General features: G+C 43.5%; 1 protein-coding gene across 1 annotated transcript; it reads left to right on the top strand.

Annotated features, from left to right (window-relative positions):
- Nucleotides 1–6315: 6315 nt before the first annotated feature.
- Nucleotides 6316–20134, top strand: SLC13A5 (solute carrier family 13 member 5). The gene is made up of 12 exons (XM_084272916.1): nucleotides 6316–6423; nucleotides 9197–9325; nucleotides 10175–10311; nucleotides 10746–10960; nucleotides 12862–13033; nucleotides 14020–14142; nucleotides 14682–14894; nucleotides 15651–15772; nucleotides 16059–16177; nucleotides 17424–17585; nucleotides 18796–18933; nucleotides 19711–20134. Exons 1-12 carry the CDS (start codon nucleotides 6319–6321, stop codon nucleotides 19837–19839), a joined length of 1764 nt encoding a protein of 587 aa, XP_084129042.1. The 5' UTR covers nucleotides 6316–6318; the 3' UTR covers nucleotides 19840–20134.
- The last annotated feature ends 269 nt before the right edge of the window (nucleotides 20135–20403 follow it).

The following is a 20403-nucleotide window of genomic DNA, read 5'->3' as shown; positions in this document are numbered from 1 at the left end:
CTGCCCACAGAGAAACCTTTGGGGAGCACAGCAGCCCTACCTGTCAACTCTCTTTTCATGGTATTTTACTGATGATCAAACATTGTAGTCTAGACAGGACCCAGCAGAGAGGGAGAGGAAGCACCTTGAAACAAGCCCTCCAGCACTGTGGCCTAAGGCTGGGAAGGCTGCCTGTGAGCATCTGCCCTGCACCCCACCATGGCTGGTGCCCACTTGGCTGCAGCCCTTTCCTGGCTGATGTCACCACAGCCGTTGCTCTCTCAGCCTGCCCAAGATGCTGGGCACAGGGCTGGCTTGCAGTGAGCAGGGAGGGCAGGGGCACACCACAGCCCCTCCACCTCTGGAGTGGTGGTCAGGGTAGTATCCAGTCCTACAAACCCATCTTGGCCTCTCTGGGGCAATGCTGTCCCACTTGGACAAAAAGAGCCAGTGGGTGGGCAGGAAAGGCCCACCATCACCATGGTCCTCCAGCACTGGTCCTCCAGGCTACACTGCACCAAACCTCACAGCCTTGTCCCAGCAAACTCCCAGACCCCTCCCATTACCCCAGTGACCCTGGCACCACTTCAGGGTTTCTAAGTGTGTGCAAGGTGAAATCTCCAGCCTGCATTAACCAGCTTTGCCTTTTCTGCCTGGTGATATTCTGTCCTGGCTGGGAAGGACCTCGGCTGGCGGTCATGCAGCTCTACAGTTTTACATGGGGAATTGTAGAAGGAAGAAGTCTAAGTTGGACAGAAAAAGGACCAGAACTTCACATTTTCATTTCAATGCCAAAACCAGGATTTTCAGATAGAAGGCCTAGCATTTCTTGTACCTGCTACTACTACTGATCTCTTACAGCACTATGATGCAAGTGGCTCTTCTCTGATGTCACAGACTCAGTTCTAGTTTATAGGGACAAGCTATTTGAACAATGAGGTATGGGAGATGTAGAAAATATGAACTCACCTTCTCAGTTTGTAGAAGTAGGGCAATAATATTCATTCTTCTACTCTGCAGAGGTATTGGTTAGGATCATTCACTAGTATTTGCATAATGTATTGTAAGGCCATACACAACAGATGTTACTCAGAAATCCATGTGGTTTATTTCCCATGCAAACAAGCCCCTTCTGGCCTCCATTTTTCTCTGGGAAAAACAAAAGAAGAAGAAAAAAGAAGCCCAATAAGCCATTATTTAGACCCGAGAATAATGAGTGTTTATTTGGATTTTGTAACACAAATTATGTAATGAAGCAAAGAAAAGGCTTTTGAACAAATATGTTAATGAGATGGCAGCAAAAGGGGAGGTTACAGAGTTGCCAAATCCAAATAAAATTTTTTAATGTGATTTCCTCTTGGTTTTGGTTTGGTGTTTTTTGTGTTTGGTTTTTTTTTTTTTTTCTTTTCTAGTCATTAGTCTTTCCAGCATTTGAGTGTGCTGTAGGGCTTCATGCATACTATATGGGAAATACCAACTCTAGGTCAAGAGAGCCTGATCAGCAACACACACTGAGTGAGAAAACCCCACTGACTCAAAATTCATAATGAGGGCTTTTATGTAGAAAGTTGTTGAGCAGAGGGATTGTACTGAAAGGACTGTTCGTTCAGAGACTCAAAAGCTTTTCTTGGAAAAATATCAGATGCTCCACTGGGAACTTAGTTGAAAGATACTCCTAAAGCAACACACTGGACTCGCAGTGGCTGGAAAGTACTGATAGGAGGGAAAACGGACAGTAATGTAACAGTGATTTTTTTCTGAATGCTGGTAAAAACTTCTCATTTAAACTCTGTGTAAACCTTCCATTGCATACCTTTCTTGTACAAGACCTCTTCTAGGCACCTCTTTTATATCAAGCATCACATAGAGGTAAGTTCTGAGCTGGTTGTTTTTTAAATGTGATTTTCAAAAACCTGGGTAGAGGATACTTCTTTTTCTTCTAGGAATCTCTCCTGGTCAGTTGTATTGCATCTTTGTTTCTCAGTAGCAAGTATGATAGGTCTTGCAGTCCTTGTTTTAGGTAATTTTGTTTAAATATTTGTACCTCTGGGTGTTGCGTAGAACCTGCAACATGAAAAAAAACTTTGAAAAGAATGTGAGGAGAGTTTTTGTCTTGAGAGGAAACAGCAGTTATCTAGGTCAGATGGACTGCTTTTAAACAGACAGACTGTACTTGTGTGTTTGGACAGCATTTGAATTAGATGCAGAAAATATGTATCATTGTAATTAAAAGAATCAACTGCTCACTATACAGCCTCCTTCCCACAGACTTTTCCTGTCCATCTATAACAGGAGTAACTGGGATGACTGGCTTGTAGTGAATAGGATATATCAGAAAAGCAGCCTTTTCAGAATAACCTAATCTATGCTAAAATCTGAACTTTCCAATTTTTCCATCTGGACTGATGACCCTGGAATTCCCACCTTCCAAGAGGACTTGATTTCTAGTCCCTTTCTATTAACACAAACAATACAGGTCAGCCTTTGTCAATTAGTCTTCAGTAGTGTCCCACTTCAGAGTGGAACTCTTTACAGTGGCTCAAATCATTGAGTCTGGCATGTGAAGTACAAAAGGGAAGCTTGCAAGTCTCTGTGTGTCATTTGACAACACTGTCAAGCTCATCTACAAACATGCTGTCTTGAAAGTTGCAGCTGTTTCTGTCCCTGCTGTTCCTGTCCCAGCCGTACAGTGGCCCACTCTCTTGGGCTTGGCTCTGCTACTGCATCGTACCCTTGGCTCTTCATCTGCTTTAAAATATCTGTGTTACAAATGGGAGCAGTGCTGACTACTAACCAGGGAAAGGGATTCAGGTACAAGATACACAGTTCAGCTCTGGGTTCCACTTCACGTCAACACCCACGCCTAAGTCTCTTTGTAACACAGATTTGAGTTCCTTGGTACACTGAGTTGAAACTTAGTACCAAGAAGAACAAGAGCAGCATTATGCAACGTTAGGGTATCAAAATTTGGTCCAAAGTCTCCCACTTCTAAATGGTGTGTGCAACCAAACCCTAATTTTACCTACTGTCTTTAAAGCAGTAGTTAAAGACCATGAAACTACACATCTCACATGCATGCTTGCAAATACTGCTCTGGTCTCTGTTATGTTCCTTGAAGGCCTGCAGTTAGAGCTCAATTAGCATGAGCTGAATTTCAGGCCGTGGGAGGTTTTTGTTTGAATGCTCTTTTTGAACAATCTAAAACTCCTGCTGGAGGTTTTGCAAACAGGATGGGCTCTGCAGCTTCCTTTTGCCCAACTGTCACGCTAGCTCTGTAAAGCAAGTAGCCAAAGCTTTGTTTGCCGCCTTCTTGGCACAGCAAAGAGGAAGTTCGTGGGCAAATTATGTGAAAGAGCTGCCATTCCTGTTACACTCTTATATCCAGCCACTGCCAAATGTATCTGAGTTGTAAGCATGGATTGAGAGAGAAAGAGAATAGATGGAAGGCTTGCCAGATTGAACATGCTCCTCTGCTCCTCTTGGCTTGCTGCATGCTGATCCCATAGAGAGCAGTGCCTACCCAGCCTCCACTGTAAAATGCTCTCTTCCCCCACTTCATCTGATCATGCTCTATCCTTCCTGCATCTTGACTATGCATTGCACAGCTTTTCCACCTCCTAGTCTGAACAGAGGCATCTTCTGTCTTGTCCTCACTCAATATTCTTCTTCCTGCATATGTTGCTGTTTGTGAAGATATGTGAATATGTGGTTTTAACATCACAGAATCAGAGAGTTCTAGGAGTTGGAAGGTACCTCCAAAGACCATCGAGTCCTACCCCCCTGCCAAAGTAGGGTCCCTAGGACAGGCCGCACAGGTCAGCATCCAGACGGGTCTTGAATATCTTCAGAGATGGAGACTCCACAACCCCTCTGGGGTTATCAACTTCTCAGCCTCCTGGTTCTTACAGTAGAACATGAATTGACACATAACTCCAATGGTTTATAAAATAGTGATGGAGGTTTCTTAAATATGAAGTGTGCAGTGTCAGGATGGCTTGAGCAAGGGGATAACAAGGTCAGGATTTACCTTTCAGCATACAGGTCAGTTCAGCGCAGGATTTTGTCCTTGCTACTCTACAGCAGCCAGCTGCTTTGCTTGGTTTTAACTGAATTCCTAGTAGACTTCCATAGGAACTGTATTTGGCACTAACTTGATATCTTCTCAGGGGAGTCAGCACTGACATTTTGCATGAACAAATATTCTACATGCACTCCAACAAAGCAACCTGCACTCCTCCTGAAGCAAACCTCTAGAAAAGGAGCCTAATTTTTAAAACAAACAAGCAAGCAAACAAACAAATAAATAAAAGCTGCGCATTGCCATGGTCGTGACTAAGATTTTTTCCCCAGCTTTTGTTTTAGCCAAAGTGTTGGGAATGACCAGCCTTTAAATTTAGGTTTCTAAATTCAGTTTATCAGTGCTGGTCTTGATTCATGAAAAGATTACAGTAGCTTTGTTTGGGATCTGCATCTCACATAAAAATATGCTCAGATAAAAGATATTGAGACACACTCCCTTTTCAAATCTGGAGTCAATGTTGTTCCTAGACCTCTTTTTCTCATTCAATTGGTCTTGGCTGGGCAGCTCCACCAGAAGTGGGAAGTGGGTATTGCAGGTTTTTCTTTATTTTCTCTTTTCTGCACTGCATCTTATTTAAACAAGAAGACAGCAAATCATATTTGCACTAGTCTATTGAAGTGAACCTTCATACAACTCCTTTAGAGTTAACTCTTTGCATTTTCTTATGTAAGTGCTTGTAGTCTTTTTTTTGTTGTTGTTGTTGACTAGGGACCATTTTTTCATTGGAGACTGGCCACAGGAATGCAAGTTTTGGCCGATTCCCCACTTTCTCTAGGCTTTGCGCTGGTGTGAAGTTTCCTCTGTGTTGGTAAGTAACCCAGAGGGACTGCTGCTAAAGGTTTGAAGATTTGGAATCTGTCCAGATCCGGTTGGCTACTATTCTGCTTAGTGGACATTCACTGCTTTTACAAACAGAACAGTAACATTGGAGTGTCTTGTTTTGAACTTCTGTCGCTCAAGTTACTCTGGTCAGTAGAGGACACATAGTACAAGCTGTAGCCAGAGCTCCCTCATTATTTGCTGTGGTATCTGAAATTCTGTATTTCTGTGACTAACTCCTTGGTAAGGCTGTAGTAAGAGACTGCAGGACCAAATTCTCAAGATATGATTCATGCTGCCTTCAATTTGAGGTGGCTATTGGCATCCTAGAAGCAGAACATAAAATATCAACAAATTATTTGTCTTCGGTTTTGTCTCCAGCCCCTCTAACTGCTTCTTTCTGCCACCTTGATAGCGATTGCTGCACTTCCAGTAGTGCCATCCCTTCCAATTCTGCTCCTCTGGCTGCACTGTAGGCCAAATCATTGAAATGAACAACATTAAAAATAACCTTTCAAGTTAACCTTTCTGGGTTATTTTTAACCCAGACCACAGACACAGAGTCTCTCACAAAATAATAAGCAGTGAGACACAGCCACGTGTCCCTGCACAGACCTTGGCTGTGAGGAGACCCCGGCAGTGGGTTTAACTCTGCATTTCCCTAGGGGAGCTCAGGCCTTCCTCCCCACTGTGAGAGCCCCGGGGTCCTCCTGGCACCTCCATTTCCCTCCTCAAAGGCCAGCACCTGAGGAACCCTGCACTGGCCAGCACCTGAGTGCCCTGCTCCAGCACTTCAAAGGCATGACGAGGAGCTGCGCTCACTGCAAACTTTCCGAAGGCACAATGCGCAGGGAGTGTTTTCTTAACATATTCTCACGACTGGTGTGATTGCCTGACACGCAGGCATCAGCACCTCTCCTTGTTCATGGAAGGGCTGCGGCAGCACAAGCACAGAGGGAGGGAAAACGCCCCATGTTTTGTCCCGGCGCCCATACGACGGAGCGGGCCGGCGATCTCTGATGTGGTCTGGGTCAGGCTGAGGAAACCTCCCAGGTGTCGGACAGGCGCTGAGGGCACCGCGTCCTTCGGGGCTGCTGTGGGGAGGGACGGAGGGACGAAGGGAAAGACGCCGCGGGGCAGGGGCGCTGGGCTGGCGCCAGACCGGCAGCTCTCCTGCCGCTCGCCCGCTCCCAATCGCGCCTGCACCGCTAACCGGCGGCCCGGCCCCCGACAGGGCGGGAGCGAGCCCGGTGTCCCGTCAGGGCGGCAGCGGCCGGCCCCCCGTCAGGGCGCGGGCGGGCCGGTGACCCGTCAGGGCGCGGGCGGCTCGTGTCGCCCCCCGCCATGTCCCTCCCGCCGCGGCCCCGCCGCCCCGTACTTAAGGCGGCAACGACGCGCGCTGCTCCTGCTCGCGCCCTGACCGTTGTCCCCAACAGAAGATGGCCCCGTCGTGCTTGCGGCCCCTGCTGAGGTACCGGTCCTTCGCCATCCTCTTCCTCACGCCGCTGCTATTGCTGCCGCTGCCGGTCGCTGTGCCGACGCGGGTAAGTGCCAGCGGGTCCCATGCAGGGAACAGAGTCCCCCGGGTCTGGTCCTGCAGCCCCACAGGAGCCCAGCCCTCTGTCCCTCGGGTCTGGGCCCTGCTGCCCAGAAGCCCCCTGTCCCAGCCAGCTGCAGCAGGCCACGTCCAGGGTTGCTGGGCACCCAGCCTGCTTGCCTGCCTCATGTGGGGCCCTGCCCCAGACACCCCGTGCGGCACTGGCCACCCGGTCTGCCCTCACCACAGCATCTCCTTTGCCACCTGAGCGAGCAGTGCCCAACCCCTGCCACAGCAGTGCCACACTGAAGCAGATCCTTCCTGCCACCTCGTCCCTGAAGCCTTTCTGGGACAGCCCAATTAGAGATCAATCCCAGACAGATCTCAGGAATGCGTGTTGCAGGTCTCACTCCCAGGCATTGGTGCTGGGGAGCTGAACTTGCAGAAGGAGCTCTGTTCCAATCTCTATTCATTCTAGAGGTTGTGCCGTTGCCAGGACCTGGGGCTCAACCCATCTTGCAAATGAGATGGAATTCTTTTGGGGCCAATGATAAATACATGCATCACTGGCCCGCACATTGTGCCTTGCAGTATCTAGTAATGATGGCAGCGGACTGAAAGACAGGATTTCTGGGTCGTCCAGCTCACTCAGCTGTGGAGGCTCCAAGATACTTTAAGGAGTGTTGCAGAGTGGCATTCCTCATCAGTGGTGCAGTCAGAAGCTGTGCATTTTGTCTTATGCAGCGATTGTAACAGGTTTTCAAACTCAATATCCTCCAATCCACATCCATCTTACTCCAGTGATGATAATGCCACAACTCCTTTGCTCCCCAGTGGCATTACACCAGCATGAAATTGGAATAACCCAGTGAAGGGTTTGGTCTTTAATGCCTTCTTGGCAAAATGTGAAAGCTCAGTTGACAGTATTTTAGCCTACTAGAGCTTTAGAGGCTATTCTAATGCTAAAACCAGTCTTTCTTCTGAGTGACCTCTATTGCTCAGTGTATTTTAAAATAGGGGGAAATGTCATGCATATTTATAAACAAAAAGTGTCAGCCCTTCTGGTTTGCCTGTCTAAGTAATGCCAGCCCTGCCTTTCAGGTGAATGCTTGTGTTTATAGAATGAGGAGTTCCTGCCTGTTAGGTACTGCTTTGATTAATACTAGGAAAGGTAATGTCCCTAAAAAAATGTCTTCAGTTTTCCAGTATTTGTAGGAATATTGTGTCATCAGTCTAATCTGGGAAATTACAGTATTTCACAATGGGAGAGTAACATTTCCATCAGTGACCTCTTTTTCAGGTCTCAGTGAGAAGGCAGATCACTGTGTTTCCAGAGAAACATTTTGTGACTATTCCCATAAATGGCAGGTAGATAGAGGTATAGATACAGATATTTATTTAATTCCAGATCTTTGGATGTTTGAATTGGCTGTGGTTATTGGAGTTAATTTATAAGCATGGTTGGGTTTTTTTGAACTTCACATAAATTATTTACTCTCCAGTATACAAAACCAGTGTTTCTTCTGTATTGTGAATTTTATTCACTTTGAGTTGTTTATCTGTCTTTCATACTGGCAACAGATTAACCACAGTCAGTTCTAGCACTTAGTTACTGTGGTATAGCATAAATTGTATCATGAGCTTACCTCATATTTATTAAGGGAAGACACTTAAATAGGATCTGTCCGATATCTTTTAGTCTCTCAATACATTTTTTATTAACTTGTGCAGTAATTAATCTCCTGGAAACATGAAGAAAACCCCCTCAAAATAAATATAAAGGCTGTTTTCTTTTTCTTAAGCTTCTCAACAAAATGAAGGAAAACACACCCCTATTTATAAATATCACCTTACGACAGTTTTTAAATGTCACTGTAACACCATTTATTTTTGCAATAAAGTCCTATTTGTGGTATTAGAATAAAATCCTATAAACACATACTCTAAATATGAGCAAATTCTGAACTACAGAACACTGACTTAAGCTTTAAAACACTGTTTACTGTTGGCTAATGAATGCTTGCTTCTCCTAACAATTTTGAAAGTACCAACCAAGGAAGGCTAGGTTACAGAAGTGCCTGATCGACAGTATAAAAAGACATATTATGACATTTCTAATCTAGGGAATCCCCTTGGTAGGCAAGCACAGTATGATTTGGGAAAGTGATTCAATACCTCTAATGTGCTTAATCACCAAAAAAAAAAAAAAAAAGAGTAAAAAAGTAAACCAGTTTTAATTTAAAAGTTACTTTTAAAAGTTAAAACCTTAAATTATTCAGTGTTGTATTTTCTGGGCTGAGGTGTGCTAGTGGGCACCCCTTGAAGCCTTCTGAGTTTCAGACAAGCAAAGCATCCACACTGGGAAATTTGGCCATCCATTTAAAAATAATTAACTCAAAATAGAAATTCCCAAATCTACAAATACTGTTAAAAGTTCTTGGCTCCTAAACTTGAAATCTGCTTACCTCAGCTGCCAAGAGGTAATTGCACACTGCAAACTGTATACTTACCTAGTTGTGGAAGGTTTGTTTTTCTCACACCCTACACTTTGTGTGGGTCTGTTAGAAGAAACACTGTGGTCAAAAAGATCTTTTTATGCAAGTGACTTCAGAACAAGGTTTAAAAGTACAGGTTTAAATCCCCATGCCTCTGCTACCTATTTCAGTATAACTTATTAAGCTACAGACAGTGGAGAGTTTGGGCCCTTTATAAGTGCTGCCAATGTGTTTCTTATCTTTAAGAATATTCTGTGCTTAAATGTGTCTTCCATTATGTTGCAGGAGGCCAAATGTGCATATATCATCATCATCATGGCTGTGTATTGGTGCACCGAAGTGATCCCACTGGCTATTACCTCCCTCATACCTGTGGTATTCTTCCCTCTGCTTGGAGTTCAGAGCTCTAAATCAGTAAGGAACAGTTCTTGCTCAATCCCTGTCTGATACAGGGATGTCCACTGCTCTGATCCCCCATCCGTATTTAGCAAATAAGTCTAATAGAAAAGTGCTCCAGTTTTGTGGGTCTTTATGAACACATTGAACAGTTTTCAGGGTTCCTGTATGGGAAGATGCTGAACTAAATACACGTTTGCCTGAAATGTCAAGGATGCAGGGCCTGAGGTGGTGGAGGGAAAGGTTCATTTCTGAGCGAGTATCCTGCTGGAGAGCATCCCATTAGTGCCAGCAGCTTGTCATCCCAAGGGAGAGCAGTGCTACCATATTCTCTGGAAGATTTCAAAATATATGGGGCAAGCTTCTACTGACAGGGTGGACACCATATCCCCTCCAAAGCTCATTCTGGCTGTTTGTGCAAGCATTTTAGTCCAGGGGAGAGAGGCTGTATTTGGGTACTCTAGCCAAGGTTCACTACAGGCCTACAAGATGGTAAGGGCAGGTGTGGTTACCAAAGGTGCTGAGAAATCAGTGTTGGAGCTTGGCATTTCTTTTACATATACAATACATTGAACCTAACAAAATTTTAGGAAACTACTGTCATTTTGTACTTTACTGTAAACCCCTGATGATCCAAAAAGGAGGTTCATGATGCACAAAAAGCTCCTGCACTAGACAGTTCAGCACTTAGTGGACCAAAGTTTCAGGAAACTGCAGGTAGCTCTGAGGCTGCAACTGCTTCTTCTGCCAACGTTGGATGGGGCCTAGAGCAGGAAGTGGCTTCAAGAGGATGGAAGGCAACATGTTCCAGTGAAGCTGGCAAGAGGCAACATTTGGGCCCCTGACCTACTTTCTCTTGTCTTTCAGGTGTGCTTGCAGTACCTCAATGACACAAACATGCTCTTCGTTGGAGGGCTAATTGTTGCAATTTCTGTTGAACAGTGGAATCTTCACAAAAGGATTGCTCTGAGGGTCCTGCTGATTCTTGGTGTGAAACCTGCTCTGTAAGAGTATTATATTATTTCTTCCTTGCCTGTGTCAATTTAGCAGAGGCTTAGGGATGGTGTTTAACAGTCAGCAGAGAATGGAAACTTAAGGAACCTCTAGCTGCACTTGTGCTGAGTTTCCAGAGGTGAAGTCTAACAACAAGAACAGTTTATTTGTCCTCCAGCCAAAACCAGAATCTGGCTAATTTATAGATGCTTGCCACTGGAGACAACACAATGACAGACTTAATCAGGTGCAGGTGAAGGAGCTAAATGGCTTTCTGGTGTTCCTTCAGTGAAGGTAGCAGAACTGCCCTAGAAGGGAATCTGGTTGTGCTTTTTATTACAGGATGCTACACATCCCTGCCTTTGCTCTGCTGTCTTAAGTTACAGTGATTACAAAGCCTAGCAGCATCTGTTTTCTTTCCTCCTTTCTCCTCTGCCTGTTTCAGCCTCATGCTGGGATTTATGATAGTCACTGCCTTCCTATCCATGTGGATTAGTAACACAGCCACCACAGCTATGATGGTTCCCATTGTCCGGGCTGTCCTGGATCAAATGGACAACGTAGAGCATGATGTGACCGTGATGGAACAAGCAGCTGGGCAAACAAATTCAGTGATTGAGATGGAGGAAAAGAATGCATCAGATCCCACTTCAGTGCAAGGTAAGGGCCTACTCAGCAGTGTGTTGATTGTGCTGAACTTGCTACACTGAAGAGCTCCCTGACCTAGGAGGAGTTGTCTATAAATTTTCCAAGGAAAGAGATGGTAACCTGACTGAAAATCCCTAAATACATAGCATTTGGGTTTTACAGAATGGCTTCCAATTTTGGTGGCTGCTGTTTTGTTATGCTTAGTGCTAAATCCTGTGCAGGTTGTTACATTGGTTCTTTCCAGCTGGGGTCATCCTCTCATAGTTTCCTTAGACTTAACTGCCTGCTCAGGGAAGTGAAAAGCATATCCTGTGGGAAATATCCAACCCCCAAGAGCCCCACTGACTAAATCTTGTGATTATCAGTGGGGATTTGGCTTTTATAAGCTGTATAAGAAAGTCTGAAAAAAACATGTGCAAACACAACCTATTTGGTCTCTGGGGCAATAAATATCTATTGACCAGATTGTATGTGGAAGTGGGGAGAAGAAAGAGGAATACTTTAAAAGCTACATGGAAGACAGGAGCCAGTGTCATTTGACTCACAGCAGACAAACTACTCTTTGGAACACTTTAAAGTGTGGTCTTACCCCAATGCTTGACTCCACAAGGTCCATCTGCCAATGCTGTGGTTCTGCAGGAGGTTTCACTTGACTTTAACCATATGCACAAACTCAGTCCCTTTGATTTCACTGCTCTGCAGTGCTGTTAGAGGGCTGTATTATTAAATACTATTAAGGATCAGATTTTTCAGAGGAGGAAGGTTCATTTTGTGAATTTTCATGGAGATGTAATTTCACTGAATTAGCAAGTTGGTCTGCCACAATTCCCTGTGTGACTGTGTGCAAGAAGGAGTGCAAAAGTTGGTAGTGCATACTGTGTCTCACACTTCACACCTTCTGCTGGAACACACCATGCCCATTTTCTGGCTTGCCTGTCCATGGAGGACACAGTGTAGAAGGAGGGGGGTGTTTATGTGTGCCAGGCATTGCTAGACTGCTGCATTTGTTTGAGCCTTGGAGGTATAGCCTAGATACAGCTATGCTTTTTGATTGCCTCATTTTTTACCTCACTTGTGAAGGGAGAATGAACTAAGATTGTGCAAAACTCCAACAGCGTGTTGATGTAGGATGTGCAAGCCTACAAGAATGCTAGTTGGTCACAGAATGTTCTATAAGGTTTCTAATTTCTAGCTTCTAAACAGCTGTATTAAAGATAAGTTTTCATATTTCCAAATGCTGTTTTTAATGTTGATTCTTGACTTCCAAAACCAGACTTCTGCTGTAAGGCCAGTAGTAATAACTTTGCTGGGTGTTTTTGTCCACTTAGAAGAATCTGCTTGGTTTTGATGACTACTTTATTTTAACATGTAGTGAAGGTAATTAATTTGTGCAAAAAATAATATCCTTTGGCATTTTTCAGTTCTTTGTAATCACCATCAATTCATGGTCCTGCTCCATCAGTCCCATCAGACTTCAAGATTAGACTGTTAACCTCGGAGAACAAGGGAGACAGCAACAAACAGTTGATGTAAACCAATATAACATTTATCTTAACAGTTATGACAGGCAAGAATTTGGTTTTGGGTGGGGATTTTTCTGCCCAAATTTACAGCTGTTAAAATTAGTTGGGTTCTCAATGTGGTATTGGGATGGTTCCAGTGACTGCAGTGGTGTTAAGCCTCTGTGTGAACCAGGAAATTAGTGCTGAGAACTGTGGCACCAATATGTACAACAGCATACTTGGATCATGCAGACCCAGGTTGTCATACTCTCTCTTTGGTTCCTCATGAATGTGAGTCCAAAGTATTTAGGACCATATATGCAAACTGGAAGTACTGAACCTGCAGATCCTGCACTGAACTCTTCTACCCCCCTAGTGCAACCTGAGGCAAGTCATGTTCTTTGTGTCTAGTCATAAGCAACGGACAAGTCCCTGATGACCCCAGATCTTCTGAGGAGGAGAAAATGAGGAAACGTGTATGTAAGGGAATGACACTTTGTGTATGCTATGCTGCCAGCATTGGAGGAACTGCAACACTCACTGGAACAGGACCAAACATAGTATTGAAAGGCCAGATGAATCAGTAAGTCATTCTTCTTGTTTCTTTTGCTTACACAATCTTACAGCTTCTGTGACCAACTGACTGGTCTTAGGTGAGAGCTTTAGTTGCAAACTGTAAGCAATAACTGAGAGGAGACTGAGGGGTGACCTCATTAATGTTTATAAAATTGTAAAGTCAGGAGGACAGACCCAGGCTCTTCTCAGTGATGGCAGTGACAGAACAAGGGGCAGTGGATGCAGGCTGGAGCAGAGGAAGTTCCATTTGAATATAAGGAGGAACTTTTTCCCTGTGAGGGTGATGGAGCCCTGGAACAGGCTGCCCAGAGAGTGTGAAGTCTCCTTCTCTGGAGACATTCAAACCTGCCTGGACGTGTTCCTGTGTGAATTAGTCTGAGTGATCCTGGTCTGGTGGGGGTTTGGACTAGATGAGCTTTCGAGGTCCCTTCCAACTCCTAAAGCTCTGGGATTCTGAGAGTGAGGGATGTGTACGAAGTGATGGGCTTCATTGTTCTGCTTCAGGTTTTTTTAGATAGCTATGTGCTGGTGTTATAGGTCTCCTGAGACACTCAGAAATACTTGCTGGTAATTGGCAGACAGATGGTTGATCATGAGGTACTGGTTCTTCTGTCTCCTCTTTTTCAACTGAAATGTGGCACATGAGCAGGGGAACTGCAGTGAAGAGCATCAGAAGAATGTATCATTAACTGTTCTCATAAGCACATCGAAGACAGCTAAAAATAGCTTAGCCTCTCCTGTAATATTATTCCCCCATGGTGTGGCTGTGGAAACTGTACAGATACTGTTGGAAAGGAAAGGACTTTTCCACAAACTGCTTTGCTAAACTGAGTTTGGGAACTGATTTAAATGCAGCTAGGCTATGGATGCTGCCTATGATTGCTTGTAATGGTGGTCCTAGATTTACATGTATAATTGTCACTAGTGCTTATAAAAGGGAAAGTACATTATTAAATGTTTTGACATTCATACAGAAAGCATTTTTCTTTTCAGGTTATACCCCAACAACAATGATGTAGTGAATTTTGCTTCCTGGTTTGGGTTTGCATTCCCAAACATGATTCTGATGTTGGTACTAGCTTGGCTTTGGCTACAGTGCTCCTTCATTGGACTCAAGTGAGTACATGATATTGTGTGATTTCCTCAGGTAATGCAGATCACCTTACTGAGAAATCTGGATTAAAAAAACCGCACTGACAAGTTACTTATTTGTTAGTGGAGAGTGGTTCCATTTCACAGCAACTTCTGAGGTCTGAAAACCTTTCATGTTCATGGGAGTTGCATTAAGGTCAAGGCTTTATACATTCTTAATGCCCAGATAGAATTACCAGTTTTATTTTTCAATTTTACATCTGAGAATTTCAACCCTAGGAGAGCTAACATACCTGTTTTGCTATCCTTGATTCAAAATTGAGTTTTTCATCCCAGGTTGCTTCAAGTTGGACAGAGGCTTAACTTCCATTGATAGACCCAATTATTCTTTGAGAACTGATATGTCCTCATGAAACACTTTGACACTGCTGTAATTTCTTTTTTCCTGCCCTCTGCTGTAGTCCATGTCTATCCCCAGGAGTGACAGCTTCAGAGAGACAAGCATGTTAAACCCCTCTAGTATGTTAAAACTTACAGTATTTTCTTCTCCCTTTTTCTTAAAGCTTGAAAAAAAGCTGGGGCTGTGGGACAGAGAGAACTGCTAAAGAAAAAGCTGCATACACCGTGCTGAAGGCAGAAATGAAGAAACTAGGCCCTATCTCATATGCTGAATTCAATGTCCTCCTAATGTTTATTTTGCTGGTTATCTTGTGGTTTTCCAGACACCCAGGCTTTGTAAAAGGCTGGGCCACAATGCTCTTCCCAGGAGGAGGAAAGTAAGTTTTTATGTTGGGTTTTTTTTTCATCCTGTACACTCTTGGTTGTGAGTCAGATTCCCTTGCTCTTACATTCCATTTTGAGTGTGAGGTGGTTCATTCCAACCTCATCTGGGCTTGATCCTATTGCTTGTGTGTGAGATCACCAAGTGATCTACTGTTTGACAGTTTGTGCTGCAATGAAGGCTGGAAACTGGAACATGGAGCAAGCTGAACCTCGTAAAGGAAGAGAAAATTCCGTAATACTGGTCTCAGTCACACTGCTCTTCATCTTGGTATTTGGTTTCTGTGAGCTCCAATTAGTTGCAATGTCATTTCAATATTTGGTAATATCACCTCTAAACAATAGCTGAGAACTCACAGTGAAGTTGATTCAGTGCTTTGAAGGGCTTCTTCACATAATGCTTGTGGCATGTTAATAACATAAAATGCACAGCAGTACCATCATTCAGGCCATTTCTTTACATATCTTTCTTTGAGATACAGGTATTGAATCTTGGCTTCACCACAAAGAACAAAACCAAGGAACTCAGCTCTGAGGAGCCATGGTCATCTGTGACTGGTTATTAACGTGCATTGTAGTTAGTTTCTTTCATTACTCTGTGTGTGTTGTGGCAGGGGTAAGAGACCTCAGTATTGTGATAAAGACTCGTTTTGCTGGAGTTCAAGCCCCAAACAGGATGACTAACAGTGAGTGTAATGCTGTAAGGCAGCCATCTTCTGAGAGATGTCTAAGTGATCCTCTCTTTTCTGTAGGTACATCAGTGATTCTGCACCTGCTGTGTTTATTGCTCTGCTGCTGTTCATCCTTCCTGCTAATAAGCCCGAATTCATAGGCAGGAATCCAAGCACTTCTGACCCTGAACACACCAAAGAAGGTATTTAAAGGAGGAATTGTAACATTGTGAAACAGTTAGCCAACTCCAGCTGACATGGCAGAAACATGTAGTGGATTTTCATGCAGTTCTTCAGGGTAGCTCACCTCCCTTACCTCTTGGACAAGGCTGGGGCACAGTCTGTACTCGTGTGAATTACCCTTACTCTGTGCATGTTTCTCAGTAATATGCAACTGCCTGTTCACTCTTTCACTGGTATCTTACAGAAGAGGAGGTAAAACGTCTTCACTCTCCTAAAACATGTTCTGCTTTTCATTTCTCACTTCAGATATACAAAAGCCATTTTTATCATCCCCGCTGCTAGACTGGAATGTGGTTCAGAGGAAGATGCCCTGGAGCATTGTGCTGCTGCTGGGAGGAGGTTTTGCTTTGGCTGATGCAAGCGCAGTATGTCCTGACATCTGTTTTTCTCTGACTCAAAGCTGAACTTCCCTGCTTTGTTATCTGGTTCTGTATTATTGGGCACGCACCCAAAGCCAAACCCAGTAGAGATGTTAAGATCCAAATTAGCAATAACTGGGAGGAGAGGGGACTGCTTGTGCCTCTTCTTCAGGAATTTGTGTGCTCTGACCAAATTTCTTCTATTTATCTTACTTTTTGGAGGCTGCAAAGTAATTTGGGATCTTCACCTGCTCAGCAGACCAGAAAAGCAGCCTTTCATATTTCTGTTATTGTCCCAATCCCAGCACTGCCTAGAAAAACACAAGTAGAGATAACACTTGTAAGATTTTTCAGAAACATTTCAGGTTTCTTTAAAGGCTATAGATCTTCAGATTTAATCTGAATTACTACTGAAGTGGTCAGGAAGAAAATCATTGTGGGTAGATGTCTTTCAAAATTGTTTACAGTCGAGTTTCTTGAACTTCTTGCCCGTGGCTTTTGCCAGGCAATATGCCACATTCCATAAGCCCATGGTTTGATCCTGTGGTCATAAATTCACAGAAAAGGCACCTGAATTCCCAAACCAGGAAACAACCTTGAGCAGAACCATACTGTTTCCTTCATCACTGCTAAGACACATCTAAATGAAAGCAAGCTTTAACTACCAGCACTGCCATGGTTTGGGGAAGTTCATATTCAGATCTAAGTTTCGTTGCAAGTTAGTTTTACACCACGGGGCAAATTAAAGCTTTAGGGCCTTACATTCATCTACATACATCTTACGTACATTACTAAAGATCCAGAGCATTAGAAGCCATAGAGCCAAAGGTAAGCTGTTTGACTCAATCACTGCTTATGTATGCTGTGATCTATATGCTAAAAGCATTCATAGATCATCAGTATCTTCAGAAGCCTTACAAAAACATGCCAGGAAGCTTCTGACTGATACAATAAGTATCTGCAATACTCTCAGCAATAATTGTTTCCATTTAGCAAAACCCCATAATTTTGTAGCCAAAGTGTGAGCAAATAGTTGGGTTCCAGAAAAATCAGGAAAGATGGACTCAGTATTATGTCTAGTTGGCCAGGAATTTATTTTTAGTGTCAGAGATGATTGTACATTCCTGGATGGTGTTTATGTAATTCAGGAGTCATTTAGCATTATTTGGTGGGAACATAGCACATGAGTTCCCTGTTCATGAGGTAGGGATTCTGAGCCTCACTGCAAAATGCTTTTCTTTTTTCTTGTTAGAAGTCTGGGCTCTCAGCTTGGCTGGGTCAACAGATGACTCCACTCGGATCTATCCCACCGTGGGCCATTGCAACAGTACTGTCACTTACTATAGCTGTCTTCACCGAATGCACCAGTAACGTCGCCACAGCCACTCTCTTCCTCCCTGTCTTTTCATCCATGGTATGATGACTTCCTTCCTGTTTTCCTATCAGCTGGGACATTGGAGTTAAACTGTCAGTCTCCAGTGCCTAAGCAATGTCATGTTTGTTGTCTTGAATGTTGTTCCTATGTTAATCTGCAAGAGCCCGTAATGAAACAGACCACCTGACAGAATACCATAATACTTAGTGATTTCAGCTGGTGGTCACTGCTATGCTCATAGCTTCACATGTAGAGGGAAAGTGTGAATGTCAGCTTTCTCCAATCTGCCCTACCTATATGCCTAAAACCTGAGAACCAGCTTCTTGGGGCATGAAGCTAATTCAGGGTGCCTACCCCATGCCACCCACACTGAAACAGAAGCCAGTTCAAGCTGTTTTTTAAGGTGTGTTCCTTGGCTCTGGTGAAAGTGATGTGAGAGTCACTTTTTAAATCCTGATCAGGAAACATCAGTTACTTCTGGTAATTTTGCGTTTCAACCATCAACTCGGAACTGGAAAAACACAGTCAAAAAGCCCAAACCAAAACAAAATCCACCACTTTCTATTTATCCCTTTGAATGGTTCCTTCATCTTCATTTATGCCAGAATACAGAAGGTGGTAGGCCTGATTATTAGCCATGTGCTATTTTTCATGGGAAACAAGAACAAATTTAAAATTCATGAAGGCAAACCTGGTAAGTGATGCTGCCTTTTCTGAGCAGAATTTGAGTTGTAGCATAAAGGAAAAAATGTTTTGTTCTTTAACTAGGAAAGTACAGCTGCCTTGTTGTACCATTTGATGAAAGTAAAATTATCCCCATCAAGGTGCTGAGCTATTAGTGACTTAAAATGGTACTGAAGTTCTGAGTTCCATAGAGTACATGTAACATCTAAGAGTATTATGCCACATGCATAGTAATTATAATCCCATCCCTATGTTACTCTGTCAAAAGTGTGGTCCAAGGTCAAAGAAAAGATTGTTGAGTAAATTTGACCAGAACTCCAAATTATACCATAGAGCAAAACAAACAACAAGAAAGCATCAAGCATTATTTTTAAGTTCTGTGGGACAGGAAACAAGAGTAGTTATGTTCTAGCACGTAAGGGTTTCAGAATATGCTTGTAAATTACTCTGGTGATACAATACCAGCAAACAAAATGAGCCTTTGTGTCTCAATGGTCTGGTAGATATTCTTTATGCTTTTCTTTTGGAAAACCTCCAGTGTGATACTCTCTCCATTTCATTGCAGGCTACATCTGTCAAGATCCATCCTTTGTATGTTATGGTGCCTGCTACTCTCAGTGCTTCCTTTGCCTTCATGCTACCTGTTGCAACACCACCAAATGCAATAGTGTTTTCCTATGGCCACCTCCGTGTTTTAGATATGGTAAGAAAATAATTTCCTGGTCTCTTATCTGAAACTCTCAATTGCTGTCTGTTATCCTTAAGTATGGTCAGAATTTAATTTTCTTAGCAAAGTATTTCCAAAGAACCAGGCAGCTCTTATGGGCTGTAACTACCACCCTCTGCTCCACTCCTGTGGGGTGTTAATATTACAATAAAGGGTTGCATTTCTGAAGCAACAGTACCTTTCTCACAGGTTTTGGTAGACATAGAGCATAGCCCAGCTGAAAGTAAAAAGTGACAAGTCATAAGTCTCTTAAACACCTAAGGGTTAACATGCAGTCAGTGCTTTCAAGTCTTCTGGGGCTTTGGCAAGTGTAGCTGAAGCCTTGTTTCTACTGGAGCTGAAAGCAACAATCAGTTGCCCTAGGCTCCAGTCCTCTGATGGCAGGCCAGACCACACAGTTCCAGGTTTTGAGCCAAACACCCAAACATTATCCATTTTGTTAACTGGAGACTTGAAGGGGGCAGAAGCTGTTCTTTAACTAGTAAGAGCAATTACTTGTACCTGCCTTAAAGCTCCTAGTGAAGTTAGACAGCAAAGTGTTCAAAGGCTTTGCACAGTGTGTTCCTGGGTGTTTCCACTTAAACAAGAACATAGGGCAGTGGGTACAATGGCTGTTCTGTGGTTTATATTTGAACATGTGCCTCTTGTGTATGTACAAATATGTGCCTCTTGTGTATGTACAAATAGGCCTTGCTGCAATTTGCTCTGCTGGTGTTTGGTTATTGTTGTTGGTTTGGACTTTTGTCCTCACAGGTTAAATCTGGAATTGTGATGAACATCATTGGAGTCTTCTGTGTCACACTGGCCATCAACACATGGGGAAGACCGATGTTTAACCTGGACACATTCCCAGCCTGGGCAAACAGCACAACTAACCAGTAAGCAGTGAAGGATTCATGTGTTAAACAAGGAAAGGACCCTTAATACTCCTCCCTGTTGCCCAAAGCCCTCTGTAGACTCTCATCACCACCACAGATGTTTTCTGCCCTCCAGGAGTCACACACCAGTTCAGGCATGAACCAACTGAAATTTATTCAGGTTGTGCTGGAGCCAAAAGTGCAGTTAAATTACACATCCCTAAGAATCAGTTGTCTGGATCGTAAGTATGATCAAGTGATCCATTGTACTTCCAAAGTCAAGATTTAGAATTTATTGAACTTTTAAATAAAGAGAGGGCAGGCTGTTGCATTAATTGGTCTCAATCTATGTATGTACTTGTAAATCATTAGCATTGAACACTGTACTTAGGCAGGGGCTGAAAATTCATTAACTATTACTTTTATCCACAAGTCAGCAGCTGTACAAAGAAGTCCCTGTTGTGACTTGTCTAGTGAAAGAAGGAGCACATTATGTGATGTGATGTGATGTTAGGTTTTTTTGTTGGGCCTCAACTATGTGGTGGAATCCTGCCAATTCAACATCCAACACATTTTCCACTGTCTTGTT

Source organism: Gallinula chloropus (genome assembly GCF_964237585.1).
Source record: "Gallinula chloropus genome assembly, chromosome: 19".
Lineage (NCBI taxonomy): Eukaryota > Metazoa > Chordata > Aves > Gruiformes > Rallidae > Gallinula > Gallinula chloropus.
The sequence above is the reverse complement of the archived record's forward strand: the minus strand, read 5'-3'. Positions and strand labels throughout refer to the sequence as shown.

Bases quoted from the DNA above. Each gene is read 5' to 3' on its own strand.
- SLC13A5 (XM_084272916.1), top strand. From the start codon at position 6,319: ATGGCCCCGTCGTGCTTGCGGCCCCTGCTGAGGTACCGGTCCTTCGCC. The intron at 16,178-17,423 runs GTATGTCCTGAC...TTTTCTTGTTAG, and splicing joins CTTTGGCTGATGCAAGCGCA to AAGTCTGGGCTCTCAGCTTG. The intron at 17,586-18,795 runs GTATGATGACTT...ATTTCATTGCAG, and splicing joins TCCCTGTCTTTTCATCCATG to GCTACATCTGTCAAGATCCA.